Below are 18978 nucleotides of genomic sequence, written 5' to 3'. Positions count from 1 at the left end.
TTCATCCGAAAACACCTGCACCATCCCTTCCCCTTCGAAAACGAGAAGGATGTCGTCTGCATATTCCAGATCGACAAGGTTTCTGTCTAGCAAAAATTCGTGCTGGCCTGAAACATCTCACGGAGGATTCGCTGTCTGTTTCTCTGCGGCGAGCATCGACAGCAGTGAAGCATCAGTGTTGAACACTGATGTTATGCTGTCGATGATGATGATGATGATGATGATGATGAGCATCGACTCCCAAACATTCTCCTAGATGTGACTCCAAAGAGTTAAGATTACCGATCTGGTAATTTATATCGCTTGAAAGTATGAGTGTCAGTGCTTCTTACTTGGCGAATGAGCCCAGCTAAATCTCAACAGAGTGTCAAAACTGTAGGTCGGCTTGGGCATAACCTGACACCACAAACAAACACCTCAACCTAAAGTTGTCGCCTTGCCGTGATAGTCAGGTTTTAGTGTTGCAATAATTCTTTGGGCTATAGTGGCAGGAATTCAGTTCCTAGACATCTATCCATGCCGGAAGGCCAATGGGGAACAGTCTGACGAAGAACATCGAGTCCACATACTGTGGGGCATCGTATTACGAGTCCCGCAGTATCGTATTATCATACTACGAGGTGAAGTTGTACTCTCTGCGATAAAAGTGTGAAAGCAATAAGGTGTTTTTTCAGGCCACTAGCAGATCAGTGTTTGTGGAAACGATGCTGTCTTTCTCCATAGACTGATGGATTGGAAAAGGTCGGTCCCAAAACCGCTCACTCCGATCTTCCAACTACCGGTTGAAATACTTTTAAAACCAAAGGGTCTGGTGCCTGTCCAAAGTTACTTCCTGTGCGCGGCCACAATGGTAAACGGACAATTATTCTGTACGTCCTCGGACCAGGTCATCCCTCATCAGCCAAGTGGGTTAGACCATTGTATCACTAACTGTGAGAAATGTCCCTCAATAAACCCATGATAATAGCTGTCTTGGTTCACACTTTCAAGTCAAAGGCTCGTGATAGAGGACGCTGCTGGATTGTGAAGGGTCTGTTGATGAAGAAGACTTTCTATTCAGACAACAGCCGCGCTCTGTTTCAGCTGACTCGACCTACCGAAATCATATGAGAAAAAGGCATAGCGGTAGTCATTCTCAAAGTCTTCATCTTGTGCAATGGGTGGTCGAGTTCGCCTCCATCAACCCATGTAAGAACCCAACGACACCAGCCTACCATCAATAACTACGGCAGTGAAGCATCGGTGTTGAACACTGATGTCATGCTGTCGATGATGATGATGATGGCCATCAATAGCAGAAATCCAGCATAGAATATCATTCCTCCAACGTCACAAGGCCCCCAGCCCGGATGGTCTGCATCCCCGCATCCTTCAAAGAAGGTGGCGAGGTCCTGACAACCATACTGCAGGATATTCCAAACGAAAACAGAATACCAGCCAAATTGAGCTCCTCAACGGTCACCCTAGTCTTTAAAAAGGGGACAGTTACACCATGCGAAAACCACCGGGACATCGGCTTGGTATCAGTCGTATTCAAGTTGCTCTCTGGCATTATATTACTCAGGTTTGTTCGATTATCTGGAGAGACAAACGCTTGAGAATCAAGTTAGGTTGCGACGGTTATACCTTCACCCAGAGACAAGTTATTGGCGAGATGACTCAGTGGTTAGAGCACGAACTTGCTGACCGGGGGCCCGTGATTCGAATCTGACCTTTGTTATGTCCTATTTGACAATGTCAGTCGGACTCGTCAGTTCACCGGAATGGAGAAGGCAAAGAACTTCGAGAAAGTTATACTGAAAACAATTGGATCGTTCCGCGATATGGAATTCAACTGAATCAGAACATAAAAAAGAGCCAACAGTCCAATAGGATGTCAGTGAGAGGCTGAAATGTAGAAACAAAGTTCCAGTATATAAGGCAAATTGTTAGCAAAGTGGGTTTGTTCGTTTGGAGACAGTCCTCCTGACACCCTCCTCTGAAGTACTCGTTCGTAAGATTGCTACTGACGGCTGAGTTGCATTGGTATGACGGGCCTTCGTATTCGATCGCTCCATCTTCTAGGTGCACAACTTTCGGAAATTACTGGTTCATTCATCGGCTCTGGAGATTTCCGCTTTTGAGCTAATTCAATTGTGTCGAGAAAGATCTCCAGTAAAAGAACAGGATCGCTAGAAGATAGGGAAGGCATAGCTGATTGGCATGACGGATCCAGATAAAGGAGCCCACGTTTATCTCATAGACAACTTTTCCGGCACACCCCACAATTATACCTTGAGTCCACTTTTCCACACCACTATAACAATCTTTTGCTGGCTTGCTAGATTGGCCAGGTATAAATATGTTACAGCACCGTGATATCGGTTGGACTGAACTTCCATATTTGTGTTTCTACCGGTTGGTGAATGTGATGTTGGGCGGATGACGTCAGTGGGTAAACGGAACTTCCGGTTCATAAGTACCTCCGCCGGCGGCTTACCGTGTGAAGCGTTAACATTTAGTGTCACCTTGTAATTCAGCAGAAATGTCCCGATGATTTCCGATGTGGTCCCCTTCCCTTTCAGTTTTAGGAGTGCGCGTCTGAAAGTGTCCACAAATCTTTCCACTGTCATTTGATTGTGGATGGAACGGTTGTGATCGCACCTGTTGTATGCCTTTTTTGACAGATGACGGAAACTTCAGCGGACGTGAATGCACTGCCTTTGTCATTTGGAACTCCAAGGTGGCTAAACCCTTGTTGTAGCTTTGAAATGGTAGCTCAAGCAGTAACATAACTACGTGCACCGCACCTTCATGCGGTTAATACCGGGATGTCCAAAATGAAGATGTTTAAAGACAACGCTCTGTAATCTCAGGGGCACAATTACCTGTTCTGCAAAGAGTATATCGCCATCAACCTCGGAAAGTGAGGATCGACGTTGGTAGAACGGTTGTTTATCGAAACATACTGCATGCCAGTGTGTGCGGTGAAAATGGAGTACCTTTTGAAGTAACGGATCACGAACAGTGGTGTCGCGAACCATGACAAAATAACTGGAAGTGCACAGATTGTAGTAGCAAGCACTGCATTAACTTCTGGTTCCACCGTGATTGCGGCAACAACAACATCCTCGGGTCGTTGACGTTGAGAATCTATGGGTTATGATAATGCATCAGCTTGGTCAGTAGCATCAATAGACTGGTACCTTGTTAGAAGTCGTACCCCAAAAGCATTTCAGCCAAACGTTGCAAACGATTGGCTGTGTAAACAAGGATGTCTTTCTTCTATCCGAAAATGCTGAGAAGCGGCTTGCGTTCGGTGGATCTGTTCGTTTGGAAGCAGTCCTAACAACCTCTGCATCTCGAGCCCTTACAATTCCAGGAGAACCACTGGAGTTTTTGGAGATTTTTACATACCTGTGTAGTTGTATTATCTCTAGCGGATGTGCCCAATGAAGTTAGTGCTCGAATCTCAAGGGCATCAAAAAGGCATATCAGTGGGTCTCAAGAACCATCTATATCAGACTACACTAAGAGCTGTGTTATCGTGTGGCTGTGAAACTTGTATTTGACGAAGACTGGAGCGCAATGGCAATCACACTAAGAATGGAAAAGACTGCGGGCTCAGAAGCTAGATTTTATTCATCCAAAACTTTGACACCGCAAGGGGTACATGTATTACTTCTGTTGCAACCTTCAAAAGCAGTGTTTAAAAGTGAAGCTTTTGTCTTGGATTGATACCAAATTGATCTCGGGTGACGACGGTAGTGCAGGCCACTGATAAAGACGGACTGAATTTTCGGAAATGATATTTTCTGAACTAGCAGTATCAACAGGAACTGGTTGATACGCCTCGTTGACTGCTTCTTTGAGACACCTGGCGGCCGCAACACTGATTACTTGAAATGGATGAGCTGTTCCTCAGACCAGTATTAGATCTGCATACCTTTTGAAAATACCCCTTCATTTCACCATTGCTTTCGGTTGTACATGAATTTCTCGCCTCTGTCTTTGATGGGGCAACGTAACTGAACTACTTTCCAGTTTATATGGTGAATGAAAAACAATGGATTGTAGAAAATTCGCGGAACCCCCAGATATCTGCCGAGTCTTGAATATTGGGGTCATTATTGTCAGCTGTAAGTACCGCGTACTTGTCGTACAGGGGTTTTAGCTGCCACAGTTTCGTTCGCCAATTATTTGGGGAGGTTGGGTATGTGGCTGCGCATTGGAGGCGTGAGCTGATGAATTGTTGCGTAAATACAGCACTGCCAGTGGGATATTGGAAAGGGAACTACGCATTGAAGGCAATAGGTTGGATGCACGGGCGCCACTGATGCGCGACTGGGCCATGTCTGACAATGTCTCTAGCCATTGATGTGGCCCGTCTCTGCTTCCTTATCCAGGAAGACGGTGATGACCAGCGTAGCTGAGTTTGCTGGACCTCGCATTTATACTTCGCTTTCATGTCATTGTTTGACCGCCTCTGTTCGTGTCCACCTTTCACGTGGTTGTGCGAAAAGAACCTTTTGAGGAAGTGGGTCGACTGACGTACGAAGCACGTGGCTAAGCCAGCGCAACTTATGCAATGTGGTCAGTTCATCTATCGGGGATGAGTTATTTCTCCCGAATACCATCCGATGTATTTCAGCATTGCTGATCCGTTGTTCCCACCAGATTCGGGCAATGCTCCGAAGACATCGATGGTCAAACACCGAAAGTCTTTTGACGCCCTCGGCGCACAGCGGCCAGGTTTCTGATCCGTATAGTAATAAGGAGCGCACCGCAGCATTATAAATTCAACCCCGACGGACAAGCTGATCTCTTGTCTATGCCACAGGTGACGCAGGTTTACAAAACCTGCTCTGACCTTGAATACTGAGGTCGTTATCGACCGTTAGGAAGTAAGAATCGATCCGTTGTTCGACCAAACTTTATGGATGACTACATTGTTTTGTTTGACGAGGGCCCAGAAGCTAGGTTCTGTTCATCCAAAACTTTGACACAGCGAGCTAAAACGAGAAAACGATAAATGCTGAAGCGCTTTGAAATAAAAGAACAAATATAAAACAAAAACACGGCCTCTGCGGACTGATGACGTGAGGAGTCTTCAGGGTTTTTTACCACTGATGCCTCAGAAGCGTTGCTGGTGTCGGATGGCGTCATCGAATTCGTAACAAAGTAATTAGAAAACCAGTGTTTAGTTGTGCAGTAGGTACTTCAGTCGTAAAAAACATCCAGCACCATCTATTGCGGTGGCTCGGCCATGTGCTAGCTTGCCGAATCACCGTCTACCGAGACGAATCTTGTCCTCTGTCCCTTCTGTTGAACAACACAAACCGCGAAGTGGACAACGTATGACTTGGCAGAAGGGCATGAAAGAGATTATCAAGAGTTGGGTGTTGTTGGTGCGGTAAGCCTTCCAGGATTTGTTCCCCCTGGCCCATCCTGCGCTTAACTGGAGACATTGCAAGAAATGGCTGCTGATCAAATTCAGTGACGTTCATGCTGTTAGTTTCTTTCCAGATTGTCTAGAAGCATCAGTGTCAACAATTATGTTGCTGTTTCTGATGATGGTGATATTTTCTGTCAGCTAGCTCTAGGTCCCCTTCTCTGTCCCATTTTTTTTCTTTCCATTATGAAGCTTTATCCGAATAAATTGACTGGGCTGTGTGGCAATAAAGTGCCACTGTCCTAATCTGGTGTTGCTGTCAAGGTCGACCTGGATGAGTTGATCTTATATCAACTTATACACGCCTTTCGACTCACGTACTTCCAACCACAGCACACTGATGATATCACCTCGTTTGGGTGTGAGACGTCTGCAGCCGGATGGTTCAACTCGGCGAAGAAACCAACGACCATCACTACAATGTGAGCTGCCAATATTCTCTTCAATTGCTTAAGAGAGTTTCGTGTCTGGGGTCTGATTTTTTACTAGGAGAAACAACAAACGAACGCAAAAGGTTCACAAATACAGTGAACGGAGTTACTAAGCACGAGTTGTTTGCCCAGAGGGGATTGATCTTGCGTGCGTTCGTTATAATAATAGAATATGATTACGCAGACTTAATACACTACTCATGAGGCTGCTGAAAGCTCCTCGACAGCCCATGACCGATCTCCTACTGGGGGCTTATTAAGGAGGCGCAATCTTCGAGTTTCCGTCAACCTTTTGTTCTACTTGAACCTAAACTGGACACATTTCGACAATTTAGTTTTGACGGGGTACTCACCTTGAACACAGCTTAAACATGGTAAATGAGAGATTCAGCTGGGTTCCGGGTGACTCTCCCGTCAAAACCAACTTGGTCTGCAAATAAGTGTACTTCGAGAACATGATTACATTTGAATTAGATCGAGAAAATCGTCAGGCTGTAACACCCTTCCGGTGCCTAGATGTCATGCCACCCGAAGGATGCACTAGGGCTCGGTTACTGCCAGGTTGCCCAAGCCTAGACAGGGGAAGTCGAGAGGCGCGGGTCAGGTTCAAATGAGAACCTTTTGGTCAGTGAATTCGCGCTATAACCGTTTGAGCCATCTCACCCCCTAGAATTAGATCCACGTTTGTTTGAGGGTAAGATACTCTCTGGCCCCCGGGATGAAACACGGAAGTTAGGTTGAGGTTCTCTGGTTGCAGAACCTGACGGCCTCGGAGCCCGCGATCCACGACTGTGTTCCATACGCCTTTTGGAAAGTAGACTGCCGTCCATGCGTACTACACTCGATGACCATGTATACCAGTAAGCGCCCAAAAGACTTGGTCCCAGTTTTTGTCCAGTTACAAGTTAGGTAGTCCATCACGGCCAGCAATCTTGGTCTTCTTTGAAATAGAAGCAACTCTGCGCCTGTGGATTCATCAGCACTGCTGCACATCCCCGGCCAAAATGGACGCCTTTAAACTTCTTAAATATTCTCCGCCTATTTTCTGCGTTATGCACTACGGTGAGCTTTTCACCAGTTCATCAAGGGTCCCCTATGCACTATGTTGTCGATATCGACATCGTTATCATCACCGTCAATATCAGTCTGAGGGCACTCCGGTTCGACTGTTGTACATTCTCTTAATTTGGAGGAATCCCTATGATGAGGAGCACAAAAGGAAGGAACGACTTAGCGCTTGCTCACCACAAACACCCAAAATGCCTATGCATCGAAACATTCATTTAGCAATAACATGCACGCTCCAGGAGACCGTGTACCTAGGTGTCGCATTAACTTCTTGGGTCATACTAACGCAAACGTATTATGTGGTGACATTGTTTTGCCTTTTGTCGATTGTGCATTCACGCAACCCAGTCTACATAGAATCGCCGAAGTGCTCCTTTCGGGTTGCGTTTTGTGTCTGGAACTTTGTTTGGGACTTCTGATCTTCCCATATCTCGAACAGTATCGCATGGTGATGACACGAGGACACCAACAACGAACGCAACGAACTCGGAATTCTTTGAGGACTGGCTAGCAGAGTGAAATGTCAGCAAATGTCGACAGTCAGGCTGGAATAACCGGTTGTCATTGTTGGAGAACGCGGCATATCATGTAGACTAACTATACCATAATAACACTAATTTGTTGACAGCGACACAGGATTGGGTGCAAACACTTAGTGCGATCACACAATTGATTTAAACTGTTACCAGCGGAATAGGCTGGCTTGCGTCATCATAGTATAGTTACAGATGGTTAATGGTCAACGTAAGTTTTTACAGGACAAACGCCAATAGAATAGCAGCACAAATCTAAATAATTGGTCTAGATTGACTGTTCACCAAATAAAGACCTTCCCAAATTGTGTTTAAGCGCTGTTCATCACACGTTTCCTTGCAGATTTTTTCACGTTCGATAGCCATGTGTATCAATGTGAGGGTAGTTGAGCTGTGTTCTGGACATTCAGTTCACCCATTAGGAATATCGTTTGTTCTCAACTTGCTAAGCTGAATAGAGTGCTCCGTCTCATTGATCTAGATCGTGGTGGTAAGCTGTTCCTCTATGCGTCTAATAATTCTAACCGTCAGCCGAACGAGAGTTCTCATGGCAGTGTCATTAGACGGTTTCATGTTGGTGCCTCGGAAGTACGAATAATTCAACGAACCCGAGCACCAGAAGAAAGCTCGCAAACACAAGACTTAAACAGTTCACAGGGAAACTGCTTAGTAATTGTGTAGACGGCATCCGCACTCTAGCATATTTTCGCCATGTTTACGCTAAATGGAACCCAAGAGCCTTCAGCGTCCAGAATATCTTTTGGGGTTGTGTGTATCGTGCCAGTCCCTAAATGAGGCGTCCTCTACTGTCCAATCTCATTGAAGCACACTGTAGTCCTCATCGTTCGTCACTACCATCTGAAGTACCCCATTCCCGCTGGAACATTGCTACACAAGTTGAATGGTGAGTGGACTTGTGACTTATTTAAAACTCTTCAAGCCACTTGAGAAGAGTTATTGAAGAATGGCGCTAATATCTACTGTCATTAGACGGTTTCATGTTGGTGCCTCGGAAGTACGAATAATTCAACGAACCCGAGCACCAGAAGAAAGCTCGCAAACACAAGACTTAAACAGTTCACAGGGAAACTGCTTAGTAATTGTGTAGACGGCATCCGCACTCTAGCATATTTTCGCCATGTTTACGCTAAATGGAACCCAAGAGCCTTCAGCGTCCAGAATATCTTTTGGGGTTGTGTGTATCGTGCCAGTCCCTAAATGAGGCGTCCTCTACTGTCCAATCTCATTGAAGCACACTGTAGTCCTCATCGTTCGTCACTACCATCTGAAGTACCCCATTCCCGCTGGAACATTGCTACACAAGTTGAATGGTGAGTGGACTTGTGACTTATTTAAAACTCTTCAAGCCACTTGAGAAGAGTTATTGAAGAATGGCGCATAATATCTACCCAAAATCACCCACAACATGATTTCTACGACATGGTAAGAGCTCTCTTGTATATACACGCCTCGTAGTTTGCTGTCTTTACCCTCGTCTTCTCCACTCTAGCATATTTTCGCCATGTTTACGCTAAATGGAACCCAAGAGCCTTCAGCGTCCAGAATATCTTTTGGGGTTGTGTGTATCGTGCCAGTCCCTAAATGAGGCGTCCTCTACTGTCCAATCTCATTGAAGCACACTGTAGTCCTCATCGTTCGTCACTACCATCTGAAGTACCCCATTCCCGCTGGAACATTGCTACACAAGTTGAATGGTGAGTGGACTTGTGACTTATTTAAAACTCTTCAAGCCACTTGAGAAGAGTTATTGAAGAATGGCGCATAATATCTACCCAAAATCAAAATCATTCTGGTAGCACTAGAATGTCACAATGTCGAGTGTAATTTTTAGAGATCAAAATGGACATCGGGTCCACAAAAACCCTGGGCGAGGATACCGACGGCTTGGTTATCACATCCAAAACCCTGATGTCATTCTGACAGTCACTTAGTCCGCCCTGTCAGCGTTGAATCTTTCCATTCACTCGATGGAGCTCGTCTCATGATTTTACCAGCTGGTCAGATTATAGTGATCAGTGAACACGCAATTCAGAGTAGAAAGCAGATGTGGAAAACCCGATAGGCCTTAATCAGCGTGAAACCGAGACACAGAACTAATACAACTAAACACAAATATAGCAAACAGATCAATATGATAATGAGAAGCATGATAAACGGGACAACCCATGAAGACGGTTTTAAGTACAGCACAGTTATAACGAAAGTCGTTTTTGCTTTTGGATTGTATCAGTCAGCTTATCTTGTGGAAACTCAGTCATTTTTTGCTCTTATACGGCCATTGTGTACCAAAAGCGATGTTTTTTCATACCTGATTCAGGACAGTACAAAACAAGTATGAGGGTAACTTGTGACTTGGCCAGAGCGTCTGCGTTAACATTGATCCACTCTCATTCAAGATTTATCCAAAACAAATGGTTCCTGGATCTCCTCTCCACAGTGCTTTTTTTATTTTTAAGCTGATGTAAGCGTACACTGACTTTTATCTTCCACATAACATGGACATTCAGACGTTCGTAAGGTGATCCGTAGTATAGAAGAGATAGAAAACGTTCAGCTGTAGCACTCTTCCTGTGCCTAGCTGCCATGCCACCCAAAGGAAGCACGAGGGCTGTGATACTGCCAGGTTGCCCAAGCCTAGACAGGGGAAGTCGAGAGGCGGAGGTCGGATTCGAACCACGGACCTTCCGGTCAGCTCTAACCACTTAGGCCATCTTGCCCGATCCGTAATATAACTACAAAATGAATCACCTTAACTCCGTTTGTTGTTTTGCAATGATTTATCAACTTTTCGAAAGTGCTCCTTTTCGTTGGTTGTTGGTTCCATATGTACTCTTTTGGCCGCGTCCATTAAGCAGTTTTTTTTCTTTTTTCAGCTCAACTCTGCTAGTCCTCGGGGCATTTGATTGCGATATTTTAAGTTGCGGCTCTTTTGCTCCTTACAATGAGCTGTCCACGGCTTCTTTTTTCTCCCACTTTTTTTCGCTCAAGTAAGCTCTGCTTTTTATCACCTTGTGACCGTCTTGGTGCCACTCTAGATTGGTATTGCGTTGGTTTTTTTTAACTGCTTGTTACTTTCAGTCTGTTGAAATCACCCAGTTCTTTATTTTCCAACGGTAGCTTTGTTGCTCACTCTCCGATTAGTTTCCCATAATAATATGGTGGAGAGGTTCTCAGCGTCCATTTACCAGACCTGTGATTTTAGTTCCCATCTTTGGAACTTGGAGTTCCATTTTAGACAATTCAAGTATTTTTTCATCTGAGATCTAACGTACCGGCACTTGCAAAGAGTTGGCTAGCTTGTGGATATAGCGGGGAAATATTCAACGGCACGTTCACTTCTGCTGTCTATCTTCTTGAGTATGGGTGCAAACTAATTAAAATGAGGCTAGACTATTATACATCCGGAGATTCACGTGTAAAAAGGTGTTTTGTGACATTTTGCGAAATGCGCTGGGACTCCTCTGCAACAACCTCATACGATTACTTTCATCGAATTGGTTTTTGATTACGGTGATAGAGTAGGCTTTGCAATTTTGATGGCAACAATTGGAGCAGATTTGAACCCACATCAATTGCTACACAAATTTTCTGCCAAAAGTGAAGTGAAGTTAAAAGTTGTAGGATTGTACGCTTCAATAGGTGACTCATGCCGGGCTCAAATACCTGCAACAATATTCATCCCACCAAACTGTTTCGAATACAACTGTATGAAGAACAACTTCAGGAGCAGAAAGTTCAGTTGGGATGCTGTTACCCATGGTCCATTGGTTGATTCTCGTGAGAGATAAACCATTGGGACGGATTCCGAACGTTTTCTTTCCCGGTATAGTACAGACAAGACATGAGAATAGGGAAGCCAGTGGGGCATAAAAAACAGAGAAGACGTAGGTATACAGTGGCACTGGTCGGACTGTTTGCCCCAATGCACCTAAACACCACGCCTCGGTACTATTCAGCCGCATTGAACCAGAGCAATTCGATCAGTCTGATTGTACGGCTACGTTTCCTTTGTTTGGCTCTATTGGCTTCCCTGCACTCATCTCCTGTCTGTGCTGCATTCGGAGAATATTTGAACACCATCTTGACTTACTGCACAGGTTCGGCTGAGAATTGGAATGAACAGCTAACTGTGTGATCGACCGAGCTGTATTCTTAATCAGTCTTGTTGTACAGTGTTTCTAGCTGCCACTGTTTCCTTCACTGATGATTTGGAGAGGTGTGGTAGATACCTGCACATTAGAGGTGGTAGCTGATATAATTGATGTGTGAACACAGGGGTGTCAATTGATTTTTAATTGAGGAGATTGGGAGGTGAGCTATGCTATGTATTTACCTAACTTGAGCTTAATAATGGGGGAAACGCTCCCGGGTGTCCTGCTAAGCTGGCTAGCTTCGCTGCTGAACTGAGGTGGAGGACGTTGATCATTCCGAATAGCTATTCATAGCCTCGAACATCGCCTTCAGGTCAAAGTTTTTCTTTCTTGACCACTCGTGTGCCGAAACTTCCACAGCTACTGACTAACATTTGTCTAGTTCTCCTCGACTAAGTTCAAAATGAAAACCTGTCAGGCAGGGTTTTCACGTAGTCGAGTTCTCACAAACTCACTGAGGATCAAGGAAAGCAACTGGTTTCATCTTTCCGACATCTGATTACAATACTTCCGGTTGGTTTACATTTTTAAGTTAAATCTGTGCCTCTGACTGACAGCGGCGATTTGCTATATCTTTTTGGTCTATACATTTGGTATACCCATATTTCCTCCTTAATTCCCCGACTCGCTTTTTTCACGCCTCTTCCATCATAGTAATGAAGACGGCCAGTCGCAACGTTTACGCGGATACTAGGAAACATCTGATGTTAGATCAGAACACAAAACTCATTTGCCAGGGATTCACTGGCAAGCAAGGTACATTCCACTGTCAGCAAACATTAGATTATGGTACCAAGTTGGTCGGAGGCGTTTCTCCCGGCAAAGGTGGAAGTAAACACTTGGGTCTACCAGTTTTCAACACAGTGAAGGAAGCCAAAGAAGCCACTGGAGCAACTGCGTCTGTTATCTACGTCCCACCCCCGTTCGCCCCGGCAGCAATCAACGAGGCAATCGATTCAGAGATCCCACTTATTGTGTGCATCACCGAGGGTATTCCACAGCATGATATGATCCGCATTAAAAAGCGCCTGATGGAACAGGTAAGTCGCTGGGTTTTCGCATATGCCACATAGTTTTTATTGTGAAACTATGTTTTCAACTTGATTTTGGGCTACTACCTTATGACTGTCTACCTTTGAGGGTGATCTCTTTTTATGGCGCACTATTGTTAATAAGATCTCCGACCTAAGCGCTTGCTGATAAGTTGTAATTTTCTCCTCTGTAGAATGTCAAACATAATGTGCGCGCATTTCAACCACTATAATGTTCCGGAGCAAAAACTTATATATAGTGCTTATCTATAGCCATAATTTCGTGAGAACAGGTATTAAGACGTATCGTTTTACGAGCAAACGTTTTTTTCGATCTGATATAAGTTGCTCTGGGTAAGGCTTCCTCTTAGGCTTGGTTTGTCCTATAAACAGTTGAGCTTCTGTTTCAGTCTTGTGAAACACATCGTAGTATGTTAGCCTTCCATCAATGTAGAGCCGTTCTTAGGACCTTGTGCGTGTTCTAACTTCCTTAACAAAGTCACGGTTTCCATTTCGAGCCGGGTTTCCGTTCAACATCATCCTAAACACGGACGGTATCCAACATTTGCTTTGTCGGATATTTCGACTGCCCTTCAATTTGTTATGAACACGCAACTTCCCCCCGATCTGGTAGGTTTATTGTGACAACTAAACCCGAAAGACCTTTGTTCATCATTTCCTTATCACCAACTCATTCCCAAAACTAATGTCGACTGTACTATCGTGTACGAAGGCGATAGTTACTACATTTTTTGTTGTCGTCGGCATGTCTCGTTTGATCCTATTCTGGCTAAAATGTTTGCACCGTTCCCATCGGCATACTTAGATTTACTATACATTATTACTGTCATTATCATCATTATTAATTCCTGCATTCGAAACACCTGTCTGGTTTCTTTTGGGGTGACATTCTTTTCTACCGTTACGTATCCCTCTGACGTTTCCAGTCCTCTTCCCGGTTAATCGGTCCCAATTGCCCCGGTATCATCAAACCAAACGTGTGTAAAATCGGCATCATGCCAGGTCACATTCACACCCCAGGAAAAATTGGTATTGTCTCCCGGTCCGGTACTTTGACCTACGAGGCGGTCTTTCAGACATCCCAAGTAAGTGACAAACGATACTTCTGATCCGTACACTGGCTTTTCATCTGTTGAATCAGTAAATAAGTTGGTTAGTCTCCCATTGCCGGCATCCTTCAAGTGCGCCTTGTCATGACGTCACCCATCACTTTTTTTAAGGAATGACGGCAACCGAAGCTGTCTCTGTGACGGTTTCCGGCTTTCACAGACGTGTATTTCCTCACTCCACTCAGCTCCACAGAGAAATATTTTCAATGAAAAGGAATTATTTTTCAAATAAATTCTACTTTCCCGTTAGTGGCGTTGTTTTAGCTTTTATTTGTGAATAGTTTGGTGTCATTCACTCATAAGCTTCAAAAGCTCGCGCCTGTGTCGCCTGCGAACGCGCTTGGTTCATTCTGAGACAGACAAATGACCGTTCTAGGTCATCCCGTTCATTTCGCAGCTGCGTAAACTCCCACACAAATGCTCCTCAGTTCGCCTCGCATTTGCCTGTCTGCGTTCGATCCACTTTTGTTGTTGTCGTCAATGTCACACTTGATCAAAAGACAGGTTTTTTTTCCATCTTAGCTTTAGCGAACCCATCACTGCCCAATAGGACTCACTAGTCCAAAACGAAGTACGGTGAATGGGTTTGGGTTTTAACGAACCAATTAAGTCGACAAAACAACCGCATTTTTATTGGTATGAGGAAGTTTGAGAATTTCGATAGGTTTCACCCTGCAGTTGAAGTCAGTCTATGTCAAAGAGTCATAAATCACTGTGCAGCTGTTTCATCTTTGCTGGGACTCGCCAACCATGTGCACTTGACAAATCTCTGGCGGAGATTCGAACCGGCGACCTTGAAAACCGTACCATCCGACCACTAGCAGCTTCTGCTTTATGATTGTTACCTGTGAAAACCACAAGCTCGCTGCTTAGTAATTATCAGGACTGTGAAACATTATGAATCGTTCCTAATGTTCACTGGTAGTCAGCTTTCTAAAAAACTTCGGCAAATGCGCTAAACCAAGAGGGAAAACGCTTACATTAGATTTTGTAAGCTTTAGGTAATTCACTGGTTAAGACATTAGATTATTGACCGGAAGATCTATAGTAACTCCAATCCAAACCTTGCTTTCCGATTACCTTAGTCCAGGGTTGTAACAATTGACAGAAACTCAGGCCTCGTGGTTCCTTTGAGCTTCACTTGAGGGATGCTAATTACCATTGTCGATTGCTTGTATTTTGTTGCTTCTGACCTGTTCTACATGCCACCACGTACATGGTCAATGAACTAAAATTATGGCCCAGCACTGAGCAACACCACCATGAGCGTGACTCAGCAAACTTTGAGACACTTCATGTTGCAGCTGCGCCCGAGTAGCGCATCTGACAAGACTTCTGCTCGTTACTTTGTGAATTATGCCGGCCTAGTTTTTCCTACTCACTTATCTACGTTTATTTTCACGACAGGAGGGGCACGGACAGTCATTGTGCATTGGAATCGGTGGGGATCCTTTCAATGGAACTAACTTCATTGACTGTTTGGAAGTGTTTTTGAAGGACCCCCAGACGGAAGGCATCTTGCTGCTCGGCGAAATTGGTGGTGAAGCAGAAGAGAAGGCTGCAGCCTACCTGAAGGAGCACAACAGTGTAAGTCTTTGCGCTTTTCCATGGTGTTTCTTTCATGTTCCTACTGTGCCGACTTGCCTTAAATCGAGCTGCATGTGAATACTATACTGCATATCACTGAAGAAGTTCACCTATCTTCAGAAAGGTCATTCTCCGGTGAGACTCCTGATTGTCAACAGCAGTGTTAGCCGTCACTGTTCCCTCTACAGGCATCAAATATACCTTTTTGCCACCATCTTTCCTCTTCTGTGGATACTGTATCTTTCCACTCTATCGATTTTCCCCAAGGGACCCTCACTTCTACATTGAGCTTCATTAAGACCACATTGCCACAATCTGCTGGGGTGTACTTTCGTGAACCGCTATCGTGTACTTTTCGATTTTACCTTTGCCCCAGATCCGGCTGATTTTTCTCGGTGTCGCACTTCATCCCTCTAGTTTCCAACGACGGGCGCATCTTTCTATTTGGTACAGTACTCTCTCTCCCCTTCAGGGGGGCTCTACAGTGCTTCCTGGATGGGAGTGTTTCATAGTGAGAAAGTTATCCACCGTAACCGTTACAAGTGTTTCCCACACCTCGTCATTTTCATTTCGTCTGTCTGGAGCTTTTGGCAACAACTTGCTTGCTAAAGTCCCGACCGTCAGTCGAAGGACATCCGGTGTAATTGACCTTCAGGATTGTAACAGATGCAGGTCAAACATACGTGAGCGTCAACCCATGTATACCCGCGAACCATCGACCATTTTAACACGCCGTTGTTTTGTTAGCATTTCCGTGTAATGTAATATAGACGCCCCTGTAAATCAGAATGGTCGGTTTCCGAGTTTTCTACGGGACATAAGATAGGATTATTGTTTTAGCATCGTCCCGCGCTTACTCTACTCCTCAAATACCAGGCAAGTGGCACTGCAAGATGCTGTTCATCTGGAGTCCTTATATCTGCCAGTTAGTTGATTTAACGTGGTCAAACAGCATGCACGTTCAGGGAGGGGAAAGAATAACTTGGTTCTAAAAATTGACGAAGCTGTCAGGTGGACGCGTTCAACAACAGCCGGACGCCCAACGCAGCCAATAATGCATAAATCGTTTTGTCAGGAATTCCACTAAAAGCTTAATATTAATTCCGCCAAAGGGTGAATTGTTCTTGTGTACATCGTCGATGGGTCTGATTTCTAGTATCTAATTCCCAAGTATCTGTGTGTACAAACTCATTTTTACCGGCATTTTCTTCACGAATACCTTCCACCGGGACCTATGTTTGTTACGTGGTACTTTCATCTTACCCATGTTAATGGCATGTGCAATAAGCTCAGGGAATGGCCCTAAGCCCTTCTGCAGCGCACTCTTGTGTACATTACCGGGTGTCTCTCGTCTTTCAGTTGGATATCGTTTGTGATGCCATCACGTAAAATTTTCACAAGTTCATTTTGTCCATCCATTTCTCCGTCCATTTAAGGGTCCTAATCGCAAGCCAGTCGCTGCGTTTATCGCTGGTCTGACAGCGCCACCCGGACGACGAATGGGACATGCAGGTGCCATTATTTCGATGGGAAAAGGCGGTGCAAAAGAAAAGATGGCTTGTTTAGAGGACGCAGGAGTTTGCGTCACTGCGTCCCCAGCTCAGCTAGGTGCAACGATGACGAAGGTAAACAATGGGTTTTGTTGGCCCTGACTGCACATTCCGTGGTCGCAGAAGGCTGTCTTTTCATCACAGATGCTAGTCGTCGTTTCCTTAAGGTCGTCCAGTAATTACTATTAATCCAGTTTAATTGTACAGCTGTTCCCGCACTTCTTTGTTCAAAAAAGAAGTTCTGATAGAAGTGTTTGAGGTGTAGTAGGTTTCTACAGTCATTCAAATGCTAAAACGTCGCCATAGTTGGTCCGGAAATAATCCGTTCTTTGTGAGAAAAGGCGAAAACTTGAACGCCGCGTTGCATAGGTTTCTGAGAAAACTGAATACTATTCTCCTTTATCCACTCATTGACCGCGATGCATGCATCTACGAGTTGATTGGGGGGAGTTGGACTACTGGTAAACGTTTGTTTGCCTAAGTCGACCAGAGATCTCCTAAGACAACGTCAAACGATCGACATCTTGCAGGCCACAACCTCAGTGAATCCACCGGATGATTCAAAGCAGTTACTGTCATGACTTTCAAATGGTGTTTGACAGCAGCTATTAATTTGGACAGTTAGCAGAACTGGTCGTTGCACTGTAGAGTGACTAAGATTTTCGTGGTCTGCATCTTTCTTCTTAAAAAGCCCTCCAGCACCCAGGAAGGTCATAGGGGAATTCATCAATTCTACTTGCCCTTAGTTTCACAGGTCGCATTGATTCGTGGGTATGCAGTTCCTCTTTCTTAGATTCCTTACTGCATTGATGCGACCTTGATCAGTTTGTGCTCTCCGTGTTCATTTTCAGCGTCATGCATTGTCCAGTTAGCATGCCCAGTTATTCTTCGTATTATCCTCGGTCGCCGTCTTGTAAATCATACCAATATTCCGCATTATCCAATTTCCGTATGCCGAGGAATGTTAATCTGTGCTCTTTGAAAACCTTGGACTATGCATTGTGCCCCTGCTATCATTCAAACTTTGATAGTACTCTCAGCTAGGGAGGTCTTGTTCGCTTCAGCCGAACGATTCTTTGAGTTAACCACCTATCGTGATCAATTTACCATATCATCATTTACATCTACAATCGGGTGACCAATAGCGATGATCGGATAGGTGTTCATTCGCCTGTTGGCAGCCCACCGTGGTAGTTTAGGTCATGCTGATCCATACATGTTTTAGTAATACGCAGCTTTCTACATTTTTATTGCCTTCTGGAGGCATTGATCATCCACTCTTCGTTTACCATTTTTACTTACAGGCTCTTCGTGAGGCCAAATAGGTACAATCATGTCGCTGTGGATACAGTCCCTGAGCCGCGCTTTTTTTCGTCCTTTTGTAGTTACCCATATTTCCTCCCCACTATGTAAGAAGACAGAATTTTGTGGTTATTTTTGACGTCTTGGGCGAATTGCTTGTCATCACAGTGAAACCATTAAACGCCTGTTCCGAATTTCAAAAAAATAACCATTCTCAATGACTGCGCATCTCATTTTAAAGATGTGTTACAAGAGATCTACTGAGCTAGAGGCGGAGAAATTTTGAAGCATTCCCTGGATTACGCCTCGTGAGGTGACTGTTTTCATCCTGTGGAATTAGGTCTCAGCAGTCTGTTCCCTAAATCATTCATGGTTGTAAGCAGCAATCACCGATAAGATGTGATAAAACTTTATCCTGCAGTTTCGGAGATAGCACCATTCCAAGACAGTACACCCCGCCGTTTAAGGTCCTATCTGACATCCATAGGTGGCGTCCTGCCACTTATACTTCCCTCAGTTTAGTTGGTTGAAGCATCTTCCTTATGGCACTGTATCTTATTGCTGTTGGTCGCCTTTCGTCTTTGTACACTTTCGGGGAACAAAATTGAAGCACTTCTCCTAGCTGTTGTCAGTTTTTTCTTTAATCTTTGGTCTCGTTTTAAGTGAAGTCAAACCAATCACAGATCATATTACCTACTTGGTTGTTACGATGAGCAACTTGTCATTTTTAGCGGGGTTCGGTG

At 44.6% G+C, this 18978-nt stretch overlaps 1 protein-coding gene across 1 annotated transcript in view; it reads left to right on the top strand.

Annotated features, from left to right (window-relative positions):
* T265_00432 (hypothetical protein) overlaps nucleotides 1–18853 on the top strand; it is a gene marked incomplete at both ends in the record, with an annotated part of 27837 nt that extends 8984 nt beyond the window's left edge. The window contains 6 exons of the mRNA XM_009164205.1: nucleotides 10358–10471; nucleotides 12290–12675; nucleotides 13614–13772; nucleotides 15204–15383; nucleotides 16820–17008; nucleotides 18238–18853. Of these exons, the coding sequence (XP_009162469.1) occupies nucleotides 10426–10471; nucleotides 12290–12675; nucleotides 13614–13772; nucleotides 15204–15383; nucleotides 16820–17008; nucleotides 18238–18258 (981 nt within the window). The remainder of the gene's footprint in view (nucleotides 1–10357; nucleotides 10472–12289; nucleotides 12676–13613; nucleotides 13773–15203; nucleotides 15384–16819; nucleotides 17009–18237) is intronic.
* Nucleotides 18854–18978: the final 125 nt, after the last annotated feature.

This window comes from Opisthorchis viverrini (assembly GCF_000715545.1).
Source record: "Opisthorchis viverrini unplaced genomic scaffold opera_v5_4, whole genome shotgun sequence".
NCBI classification, from domain to species: domain Eukaryota; kingdom Metazoa; phylum Platyhelminthes; class Trematoda; order Opisthorchiida; family Opisthorchiidae; genus Opisthorchis; species Opisthorchis viverrini.
This window is presented reverse-complemented; position numbering and strand designations above follow the sequence as displayed.